The sequence below is a fragment of the Zonotrichia albicollis genome, chromosome 36 (assembly GCF_047830755.1).
Source record: "Zonotrichia albicollis isolate bZonAlb1 chromosome 36, bZonAlb1.hap1, whole genome shotgun sequence".
Classification (NCBI taxonomy): domain Eukaryota; kingdom Metazoa; phylum Chordata; class Aves; order Passeriformes; family Passerellidae; genus Zonotrichia; species Zonotrichia albicollis.
In genome coordinates this window covers 709492-721827 of record NC_133854.1, presented here as the reverse complement: position 1 = coordinate 721827, position 12336 = coordinate 709492, and the positions used below count along the sequence as shown (strand labels likewise).

The window sequence follows — 12336 nt, the reverse complement described above, 5'->3', positions numbered from 1 at the left end:
GGGGGGAACTGGGATGCACTGGGATGGACTGGGATGGACTGGGGGGAACTGGGATGGACTGGGATGGACTGGGAGGGACTGGGATGGACTGGGATGGACTGGGACATGGACACCAATGGCGGGGGATGGGTGGTGAGGATGGACTGGGATGGACTGGGATGGACTGGGATAAACTGGGACAGACTGGGACATGGACACCGACGGGGGCGGATGGGTGGTGAGACTGGGAAACTGGGATGGACTGGGGGGAACTGGGATGGACTGGGATGGACTGGGATGGACTGGGATGAACTGGGACAGACTGGGACAGACTGGGGCTGGTGCAGCTGGGGCAACTGGGAGATACTGGGATGAACTGGGATGGACTGGGACAGACTGGGACAGACTGGGACATGGACACCGATGGCGAGGGCTGGCTGGTGGGAATGGACTGGAGAAACTGGGAGGGACAAGGACAAACTGGGATGGACTGGGATGGACTGGGATGGACTGGGACATGGACACCGATGGCGGGGGATGGGTGGTGAGAATGGACTGGGGAAACTGGGGGGAACTGGGATGGACTGGGATAAACTGGGACATGGACACCGACGGGGGCGGATGGGTGGTGAGGATGGACTGGGGAAACTGGGATGGACTGGGACAGACTGGGACATGGACACCGATGGAGGGGGATGGGTGGTGAGAGTGGGAAACTGGGGAAACTGGGATGGACTGGGATGGACTGGGACATGGACACCGACGGCGGGGGATGGGTGGTGAGGATGGACTGGGGAAACTGGGATGGACTGGGATGGACTGGGATGGACTGGGATGGACTGGGAGGGACTGGGATGGACTGGGGAAACTGGGATGGACTGGGGGGAACTGGGATGGACTGGGATGGACTGGGAGGGACTGGGGAAACTGGGATGGACTGGGACAAACTGGGACATGGACACCGACGGAGGGGGATGGGTGGTGAGGATAAACTGGGATGGACTGGGATGGACTGGGACAAACTGGGATGGACTGGGATGGACTGGGATGGACTGGGATGGACTGGGACATGGACACCGACGGGGGGGGATGGGTGGTGAGAATGGACTGGGATGGACTGGGACAAACTGGGATGGACTGGGATAAACTGGGACATGGACACTGACGGCGGGGGATGGGTGGTGAGGGGAAACTGGGGAAACTGGGATGGACTGGGATGGACTGGGATGGACTGGGACAGACTGGGATGGACTGGGATGGACTGGGATGGACTGGGATGGAACTGGGATGGACTGGGATGGACTGGGATGGACTGGGATGGACTGGGGGGAACTGGGATGGACTGGGGGGAACTGGGATGGACTGGGATGGACTGGGAGGGACTGGGATGGACTGGGATAAACTGGGATGGACTGGGATGGACTGGGATGGACTGCGACATGGACACTGATGGAGGGGGATGGGTGGTGAGAACAAACTGGGATGGACTGGGATGGACTGGGATGGACTGGGACATGGACACCGACAGGGGAGGATGGCTGGTGAGAATAAACTGGGGAAACTGGGATGGACTGGGATGGACTGGGATGGACTGGGATGGACTGGGACAGACTGGGATGGACTGGGACAGACTGGGATGGACTGGGACAGACTGGGGCTGGTGCAGCTGGGGCAACTGGGAGATACTGGGATGAACTGGGATGGACTGGGAGGGACTGGGAGGGACTGGGAGCACTCAGAGCACTGGGAGCTGGTGGGACTGGGATAAACTGGGAGGGACTGGGAGGGATTTTTGGCTCAGGGGTTTTTGGGGTGCCCCTCAGGGTTTTGGGGTTTTTGGGGCTCAGGGGTTTTTTTTCTCAGGGGTTTTTGGGGCTCAGGGGTTTTTGGGGTTTTTGGGGCTCAGGGGTTTTTGGGGCGCCCCTCAGGGGTTTTTGGGGTTTTTGGGGCTCAGGGGTTTTTGGGGATTTTGGGGCTCAGGGGTTTTGGGGGCTCAGGGGTTTTTGGGGTTTTTTTCTCAGGGGTTTTTGGGGTGCCCCTCAGGGGTTTGGGGGTTTTTGGGGTTTTTTTCCAAGGGGTTTTTTGGGGATTTTGGGGGCTCAGGGTTTTTGGGGTGTCCCTCAAGGATTTTGGGCTCAGGGGTTTTTGGGGATTTTTGGTTTAGGGGTTTTTGGGGCTCAGGGGTTTTTGGGGTTTTTGGGGATTTTGGGGGCTCAGGGGTTTTGGGGGTTTTGGCTCAGGGGTTTTGGGGGTTTTGGGGGATTTTTGGGGATTTTGGGGCTCAGGGGTTTTTGGGGATTTTTGGTTTAGGGGATTTTGGGGCTCAGGGGTTTTTGGGGTTTTTTTCTCAGGGTTTTTGGAGTGCCCCTCAGGGTTTTGGGGTTTTGGCTCAGGGGTTTTTGGGGTTTTGGGGGATTTTTGGGGATTTTGGGGTTTTTGGGGCTCAGGGGTTTTTGGGGTTTTTTTTTTTTTCTCAGGGGTTTTTGGGGTGCCCCTCAGGGGTTTTTGGGGATTTTTGGCTCAGGGGTTTTTGGGGTTTTGGGGGATTTTTGGGGATTTTTAGCTCAGGGGTTTTGGGTTTTGGCTCAGGGGTTTTTGGGGTTTTGGGGGATTTTGGGGGATTTTGGGGGCTCAGGGGTTTTTATGGTGCCCCTCAGGGGGTTTTGGGGTTTTTGGGGATTTTTGGCTCAGGGTTTTTTTTGGGGATTTTGGGGGCTCAGGGGTTTTTGGGGCGCCCCTCAGGGTTTTGGGGATTTTTTCTCAGGGGTTTTTGGGGGGCCCCTCAGGGGTTTTTGGGGTTTTTTTTCTCAGGGGTTTTTGGGGCACCCCTCAGGGAGTTTTGGGGTTTTTGGGGGTTTTTTTCCAAGGGGTTTTTGGGTTTTTTTTCTCAGGGGTTTTTGGGGCGACCCTCAGGGTTTTGGGGGTTTTGGGGGGTTTTTGGCTCAGGGGTTTTTGGGGCGCCCCTCAGGGTTTTGGGGTTTTTGGGGATTTTGGGGGCTCAGGGGTTTTTGGGGTGCCTCTCAGGGGTTTTTGGGGCTCAGGGGTTTTTGGGGTTTTTTTCTCAGGGGTTTTTGGGGTTTTTGGGGATTTCTAGCTCAGGGTATTTTTGGGGATTTTGGGGGCTCAGGGGTTTTTGGGGTGCCCCTCAGGGGTTTTTGGGGATTTTGGGGCTCAGGGGTTTTTGGGGTTTTGGGGGATTTTTGGGGATTTTTGGCTCAGGGGTTTTTGGGGTGCCCCTCGGGGTTTTGGGGTTTTTGGCTCAGGGGTTTTTGAGGATTTTTGGTTTAGGGGTTTTTGGGGCTCAGGGGTTTTTGGGGATTTTTGGTTCAGGGGTTTTTGGGGATTTTGGGGCTCAGGGGTTTTTGGGGTGCCCCTCAGGGGTTTTGGGCTCAGGGGTTTTTGGGGATTTTTGGTTTAGGGGTTTTTGGGGCTCAGGGGTTTTTGGTTTTTTTTTTCTCAGGGGTTTTTGGGGTGCCCCTCAGGGTTTGGGGTTTTTGGGGTTTTGGGGGATTTTTGGGGATTTTGGGGCTCAGGGGTTTTTGGGGTTTTTGGGGATTTTTGGCTCAGGGGTTTTTGGGGTGCCCCTCAGGGTTTTGGGGTTTTTGGCTCAGGGGTTTTTGGGGTTTTGGGGGATTTTTGGGGTTTTTTGGGGATTTTTGGCTCAGGGGTTTTTGGGGTGCCCCTCAGGGTTTTGGGGTTTTTGGGGTGCTCCTCAGGGTTTTGGGGGTTTTTGGCTCAGGGTATTTTTGGGGATTTTTGGCTCAGGGGTTTTTGGGGCTCCGGGGTTTTTTGGGGCTCAGGGGTTTTTGGGGTGCCCCTCAGGGTTTTGGGGTTTCTGGGGATTTTTGGCTCAGGGGTTTTTGGGGCGCCTCTCAGGGTTTTGGGGATTTTTGGCTCAGGGGTTTTTGGGGATTTTTGGTTTAGGGGTTTTTGGGGCTCAGGGGTTTTGGGGCGCCCCTCAGGGGTTTTTGGGGTTTTTGGCTCAGGGGTTTTTGGGGTTTTGGGGGATTTTTGGGGATTTTGGGGCTCAGGGGTTTTTGGGGATTTTTGGTTTAGGGGATTTTGGGGCTCAGGGGTTTTTGGGGTTTTTTTCTCAGGGGTTTTTGGGGTGCCCCTCAGGGGTTTTGGGGGTTTTTGGCTCAGGGGTTTTTGGGGTTTTGGGGTTTTGGGGTTTTTGGGGCTCAGGGGTTTTTGGGTTTTTTTTTCTCAGGGGTTTTGGGAGTTTTGGGGTTTTTAGCTCAGGAGTTTTTGGGATTTTTGGTTTAGGGGTTTTTGGGGCTCAGGGGTTTTTGGTTTCTTTTTTTCTCAGGGGTTTTTGGGGCGCCCCTCAGGGGTTTTGGGGGTTTTTGGCTCAGGGGTTTCTGGGGTTTTTTGGGGTTTTTGGGGATTTTTGGCTCAGGGGTTTTTGGGGCGCCCATCAGGGGTTTTTGGGGATTTTGGGGATTTTGGGGCTCAGGGGTTTTTGGGGTTTTGGGGGATTTTTGGGGTTTTTGGGGATTTTTGTCTCAGGGGTTTTTGGGGTGCCCATCAGGGGTTTTGGGAGATTTTTGGGGATTTTGGGGCTCAGGGGTTTTTGGGGTTTTTGGGGCTCAGGGGTTTTTGGGGTTTTTGGGGATTTTGGGGCTCAGGGGTTTTTGGGGTGCCCCTCAGGGTTTTGGGGTTTTTGGTTCAGGGGTTTTTGGGGTTTTTGGCTCAGGGCTTTTTGGGGATTTGGGGGATTTTGGGGCTCAGGGGTTTTTGGGGTTTTGGGGGATTTTTGGGGATTTTGGGGCTCAGGGTTTTTGGGGCGCCCCCCGATCGCCCCCAGGTGTTCCAGCGGCGCCAGGACGGCAGCACCGACTTCTGGCGGGACTGGGACTCGTACGCGAAGGGATTCGGGAACGTCAGCGGCGAGTTCTGGCTCGGTGAGAGACGGGGAAAAAATGGGGAAAATTGGGGAAAAATTGGGAAAATCTTGGAAAAAAATTGGGGAATTTTTGGGGAAAATATGGGGAAAATTTGGGAAAAAACGCGGAAAAATTGGGAGAAATTTGGGGGAAAAAACACGGAAAAATTTGGGATAAATCACAGAAAATTGGGGATAAATTTGGGAGAAAACGCAGAAAAATTTGGGATAAATTTGGGGAAAAGCACGGAAAAATTGGGAGAAATTTGGGGGGGAAAAACACAGAAAAATTTGGGATAAACCACAGAAAATTGGGGAGAAATTTGGGAGAAACCAAAGAAAAATTTGGGAGAAATTTGGGAAAAAAACACGGAAAAATTGGGAGAAATTTGGAGGAAAAAAACGCGGGAAAATTTGGGATAAACCACAGAAAATTTGGGATAAATTTGGGATAAAGCACAGAAAAATTTGGGATAAATTTGGGAAAAAACACGGAAAAATTGTGACAAGTTTGGGGAAAAAACACGGAAAAATTTGGGATAAATTTGAGAGAAAACACAGAAAAATTGGGAGAAATTTGGAGGAAAAAACACAGAAAAATTTGGGATAAATTTGGGAAAAAACACGGAAAAATTGGGAGAAATTTGGGGAAAAAAAAACGCAGGAAAATTTGGGATAAACCACAGAAAATTGCGGATAAATTTGGGAGAAAACACAGAAAATTTTGGGAGAAATTTGGGGAAAAAGCACGGAAAAATTGGGAGAAATTTGGGGGAAAAAAAACCGCGGAAAAATTTGGGATAAACCACAGAAAATTGGGGATAAATTTGGGAGAAACCACAGAAAAATTTGGGAGAAATTTGGGAGAAAACACAGAAAATTTGGGATAAATTTGGGAGAAAATACAGAAAATTTTGGGATAAATTTGGGAAAAAAACACGGAAAAATTGGGAGAAATTTGGGGGGAAAAACACGGAAAAATTTGGGATAAACCACAGAAAATTGGGATAAATTTGGGAGAAAACGTGGAAAAATTTGGGATAAATTTGGGGAAAAACACGGAGAAATTGGGAGAAATTTGGGAGAAAACACAGAAAACTTTGAGATAAATTTGGGAGAAAAAACAGAAAAATTTGGGAGAAATTTAGGGAAAAAAAACGCAGAAAAATTTGGGATAAACCACAGAAAAATTTGGGAGAAATTTGGGAAAAAAACACGGAAAAATTGGGAGAAATTTGGGGGGAAAAACGCGGGAAAATTTGGGATAAACCACAGAAAATTGGGGATAAATTTGGGAGAAAACGCAGAAAAATTTGGGAGAAATTTGGAGGAAAAAAACACGGAAAAAATTGGGATAAACCACAGAAAATTGGGGATAAATTTGGGAGAAAACACAGAAAAATTTGGGAGAAATTTGGGAAAAAGCACGGAAAAATTGGGAGAAATTTGGAGGAAAAAAACATGGAAAAAATTGGGATAAACCACAGAAAATTTGGGATAAATTTGGGAGAAAACACAGAAAAATTTGGGATAAATTTGGGGAAAAACACGGACAAATTGGAATAAATTTGGGGGAAAAAAACGCAGGAAAATTTGGGATAAACCACAGAAAATTTGGGAGAAAACACAGAAAAATTTGGGGAAAAGCACGGAAAAATTGGGAGAAATTTGGGGGAAAAAAACACGGAAAAAATTGGGATAAATCACAGAAAATTTGGGAGAAATTTGGGAGAAAACGCAGAAAAATTTGGGATAAATTTGGGGAAAAGCACGGAAAAATTGGGAAAAATTTGGGAGAAATTTGGGAAAAAACACGGAAAAATTGGGAGAAATTTGGAGGAAAAAAACACGGAAAAAATTGGGATAAACCACAGAAAATTTGGGAGAAAACACAGAACAATTTGGGGAAAAGCACGGAAAAATTGGGAGAAATTTGGAGGAAAAAAACACGGGAAAAAATTGGGATAAATCACAGAAAATTGGGGGTAAATTTGGGAGAAAACGCAGAAAAATTTGGGATAAATTTGGGGAAAAACACGGAAAAATTGGGAGAAATTTGGGGAAAAAACACGGAAAAATTTGGGATAAATTTGAGAGAAAACACAGAAAAATTTGGGAGAAATTTGGGAAAAAGCACGGAAAAATTGGGAGAAATTTGGGGGAAAAAACGCGGAAAAATTTGGGATAAATCACAGAAAATTTGGGAGAAAACACAGAAAAATTTGGGGAAAAGCACGGAAAAATTGGGAGAAATTTGGAGGAAAAAAACACGGGAAAAAATGGGATAAATCACAGAAAATTGGGGGTAAATTTGGGAGAAAACGCAGAAAAATTTGGGATAAATTTGGGGAAAAACACAGAAAAATTGGGAGAAATTTGGGGGAAAAAAACACGGAAAAATTTGGGAGAAATTTGGGGGAAAAAACCACGGAAAAATTTGGGAGGAACCACAGAAAATTTGGGAGAAAACACAGAAAAATTTGGGAAAAAGCACGGAAAAATTGGGAGAAATTTGGGGGAAAAAAACACGGGAAAAAATGGGATAAATCACAGAAAATTGGGGAGAAAACACAGAAAAATTTGGGGAAAAGCACGGAAAAATTGGGAGAAATTTGGAGGAAAAAAAGCGGGAAAAATTTGGGATAAACCACAGAAAATTTGGGGATAAATTTGGGAGAAAACGCAGCAAAATTTGGGAGAAATTTGGGGAAAAACACGGAAAAATTGGGAGAAATTTGGGGGAAAAACAGGGAAAAATTGGGAGAAATTTGGGGGAAAAAAACACGGAAAAATTTGGGAGAAATCACAGAAAATTGGAAATAAACTTGGGATAAACCACAGAAAAATTTGGGAGAAATCTGGGAAAAAGCACGGAAAAATTGGGAGAAATTTGGGAAAAACACGGAAAAAAATGGGAGAAATTTGGGGGAAAAAAACGCGGGAAAATTTGGGATAAACCACAGAAAATTTGGGATAAATTTGGGAGAAAACGCAGAAAAATTTGGGATAAATTTGGGGAAAAGCACGGAAAAATTGGGAGAAATTTGGGGAAAAAACACGGAAAAATTTGGGATAAATTTGAGAGAAAACACAGAAAAATTTGGGAGAAATTTGGGAAAAAACACGGAAAAATTGGGAGAAATTTGGAGGAAAAAAACGCGAGAAAATTTGGGATAAACCACAGAAAATTTGGGATAAATTTGGGAGAAAACACAGAAAAATTTGGGAGAAATTTGGGAGAAAACACAGAAAAACTTGGGAGAAATTTGGGGGAAAAAAACCGCGGAAAAATTTGGGATAAACCACAGAAAACTGGGGATAAATTTGGGAGAAAACGCAGAAAAATTTGGGATAAATTTGGGGAAAAACACGGAAAAATTGGGAGAAATTTGGGGGGAAAAAAACACGGAAAAAATTGGGATAAATCACAGAAAATTGGGGATAAATTTGGGAGAAAACGCAGAAAAATTTGGGATAAATTTGGGGAAAAAGCACGGAAAAATTGGGAGAAATTTGGGAAAAAAACCACAGAAAATTTGAGATAAATTTGGGAGAAACCACAGAAAAATTTGGGAGAAATTTGGGGGAAAAAAACGCGGGAAAATTTGGGATAAATCACAGAAAATTGGGGATAAATTTGGGAGAAAACGCAGAAAAATTTGGGAGAAATTTGGGAAAAAACACGGAAAAATTGGGAGAAATTTGGGGGAAAAAACACGGAAAAATTTGGGACAAACAACAGAAAATTTGGGATAAATTTGGGATAAACCACAGAAAACTGGGGATAAATTTGGGAGAAAAACGCAGAAAAATTTGGGATAAATTTGGGAAAAAAAAGACGGAAAAATTTGGGCTAAACCACAGAAAACTGGGGATAAATTTGGGAGAAAACACAGAAAAATTTGGGAGAAATTTGGGGAAAAAGCACGGAAAAACTGGGAGAAATTTGGGAGAAAAAAACGCGGGAAAATTTGGGAGAAATTTGGGGAAAAAGCACGGAAAATTGGGAGAAATTTGGGGAAAAAACACGGAAAAATTTGGGAGAAACCACAGAAAATTTGGGAGAAAACACAGAAAAATTGGGGAAAAAGCACAGAAAAATTGGGAGAAATTTGGGGGAAAAAACGTGGGAAAAATTGGGATAAACCACAGAAAATTTGGGATAAATCTGGGAGAAAACACAAAAAAATTTGGGGGAAAAACACGGAAAAATTGGGAGAAATTTGAGAGAGAACACAGAAAACTTTGAGATAAATTTGGGAGAAAAAACAGAAAAATTTGGGAGAAATTTGGGAAAAAGCACGGAAAAATTGGGAGAAATTTGGGGGGAAAAAACACGGAAAAATTTGGGAGAAATTTGGGGAAAAAAAACCGCAGAAAAATTTGGGATAAACCACAGAAAATTTGGGAGAAATTTGGGAGAAAACACGGAAAAATTTGGGAAAAGTTTGCAGAAAAAAATTGAGGAAAAATTCAGGAAAAAATTGGGAAAAGAAACACAGAAAATTTGGGGAAAAAACACAGAAAAAAAAGGGAAAAATTTGGGAAAAAATTTCGGGAAAAAATTGGGAAAAAGCAGGGAAAAAACAGGGGAAATTTTGGAAAAATTTGGGAAAAAAATTGAAAAAGCTAGGAAAATTTTGGGAAAAATTAAGGAAAAATTCCGGGAAAAATTTGAGGAAATTTACGGAAAAATTTGGGAAAAGACAAGGAAAAATTTGGGAAAGATTGGGGGGAAAAAAAAGGAAAAATTTCGAAAAAAGTTTTTGGAAAAAGTTGGGAATAATTTGGGGAAAATTTTGGGTATAAGTCAGGAAAATTTTGTGAAAAATTAGGGGAAAACCACGGGAAAATTTGGGGGGAAATTGGGAAAAATTTGAGAAAAATTTGGGAAAACAATGCGGATAAATTTGGAAAAAGCACGACAAAAACACAGAAAAATCACAGAAAAAATTGGTAAAAATCACAGAAAAATTGGGGATAAAACCATGGAAAAAATCGGGGGAAAATTGGAAAAAAGATGGAAAAATTTGGAAATATTTGGGACAAAACACCAAAAAACTTGAAAAAAAATTAAAGAAAAAAACCGGAAAAAATGCGGAAAATTTGGGAAAAATTTTGGAATAAATTTGGGAAAAAAACACATAAATATTTGGGAAAAACCAGAAAAATTTGGGGAAATTTGTGAGAGATTTGGGAAAAATTTGAGAAAAAATTGGGAAGAAACACAGAAAAATTTGTGAGAAATTTGGGAAAAAACATGAAAAAATTTGGGAAATATTTGGGAAAAAACGGGAAAAATTGGGAAAAATTCGTTAAAAAACACGGAAAAATTTGGGTGAAGATGTGGAAAAATGAGGGGAAAATGTAGGGAAAATTTGAAAACGCTTTGGGGAAAAAAACCTAAGAAAAATTTGGGAAAAATTTGGAAAAAATTGGGAAAAAATTGGGAAAAATTTGGAAAAAACACCAAAGAACTCAAAAAAACCCCGGGAAAAATGGGAAAAGTTTGGAATAAATTTGGAATAAATTTGGAATAAATTTGGAATAAATTTGGAATAAATTGGAAAAACACGGAAAAATTTGGAACAACATTGGGAAAAATCTGTGGAAAAAACACCAAGAAGTTCAGGAAAAAAACACCCAAGAACTTGAAAAAAAAAACGGAAAAAATGGGAAAAATTTGGAAAAATATGGGAAAAAAATTGGGAAAAATTTGGGAAAAAGCACTGAAAAGTTTGGGGAAAAACACCAAAGAACTTGAAAAAAAGAAACGGAAAAAATGGGAAAAATTTGGGAAAAAGCACCGAAAAGTTTGGGGAAAAACACCAAAGAACTTGAAAAGAAAACGGAAAAAATTGGGAAAAATTTGGGAGAAAACACTTTGGGAAAAAAAAAAACGGAAAAAATGGGAAAAATTTGGGAAATAATTGGGAAAAGTTTGGGGAAAAACACCAAAGAACTTGAAAAAAACGCGGAAAAAATGGGAAAAATTTGGAAAAAAATTTGGAATAAATTTGAAATAAATTGGAACAACATGGAAAAATTTTAACAACATTGGGAAAAATTTGTGGAGAAAAAACACCGAGAAATTTGGGAAAAAACACCAAAGAACTTGGAAAAAAAACCGGAAAAAATGTGAAAAATTTTGAATAAATTGGGGAAAAAAATTGGGAAAAATTTGGAAAAAACACCAAAGAACTTGAAAAAAAACCGGAAAAAATTGGGAAAAAAATGGGAAAAATTTGGGAGAAAACACCTTGGGAAAAAAAAAAAAAAAACGGAAAAAATGGGAAAAATTTGGGAAAAAATTTGGGAAAAGTTTGGGGAAAAACACCAAAGAACTTGGAAAAAACCCCGGAAAAAATGGAAAAATTTGGAAAAAAATTGGAATAAATTTGAAATAAATTGGAACAACATGGAAAAATTTTTAACAACATCGGCGAAAATTTGTGGAGAAAAAACACCGAGAAATTTGGGAAAAAACACCAAAGAACTTGGAAAAAAAACGGAAAAAATGGGAAAAATTTGGAAAAATATGGGAAAAAAATTGGGAAAAGTTTGGGAAAAAGCAACGAGAAGTTTGGGGAAAACACCAAAGAACTTGAAAAAAAAAAAAAACGGAAAAAATTGGGAAAAATTTGGAAAAATTTTTAACAACATCGGGAAAAATTTGTGGAGAAAAAACACCGAGAAATTCGGGGGAAAAAACACCGAAAAACTCAGAAAAATCGGGAAAAAATGGGGAAAAAATGGGAAAAATCGGGAAAAAATGGGAAAAAAATGGGGGAAAATGGGAAAAATTGGGAAAAAAAAGGGAAAAAATAGGGGAAAAATGGGAAAAAAATGGGGAAAAAATGGGGAAAAAATGGGAAAAAAAAAGGGAAAAAAAATGGGAAAAAAAAGGAAAAAATGGAAAAAAAAGGAAAAAATGGGAAAAAAATGGGGAAAAAATGGGAAAAAAATGGGGAAAAAATGGGGAAAAAATGGGGAAAAAAAGGGAAAAAAATGGGAAAAAAATGGGGAAAAAAGGGAAAAAATGGGGAAAAGATGGGGAAAAAATGGGGAAAAAATGGGGAAAAAAAGGGAAAAAAAAGGGAAAAAAAGGGAAAAAAATGGGAAAAAATGGGGAAAAATGGGGAAAAAAGGGAAAAATGGGGAAAAAATGGAAAAAATGGGAAAAAATGGGGAAAACTGGGAAAAAATGGGGAAAAAATGGGGAAAAAAAATGGGGAAAAATGGGAAAAAAAGGAAAAAATGGGAAAAAATGGGAAAAAAATGGGAAAAAATGGGAAAAAAATGGGGAAAAAATGGGAAAAAAATGGGGAAAAATGGGAAAAAAATGGAAAAAAATGGAAAAAAAAGGAAAAAATGGGGGAAAAAATGGGGAAAAAATGGGGAAAAAAAGGGAAAAAAAAGGAAAAAATGGGAAAAAAATGGGGAAAAAATGGAAAAAAATGGGAAAAAATGAG

General features: G+C 42.0%; 1 protein-coding gene across 1 annotated transcript in view; it reads left to right on the top strand.

Moving 5' to 3' along the window:
- Positions 1-12336, top strand: part of LOC141726535 (tenascin-X-like) — an 82559-nt gene that overhangs the window by 53537 nt on the left and 16686 nt on the right. The window contains 1 exon segment of the mRNA XM_074531460.1: positions 4787-4883. Coding sequence (XP_074387561.1) covers positions 4787-4883 — 97 coding nt within the window.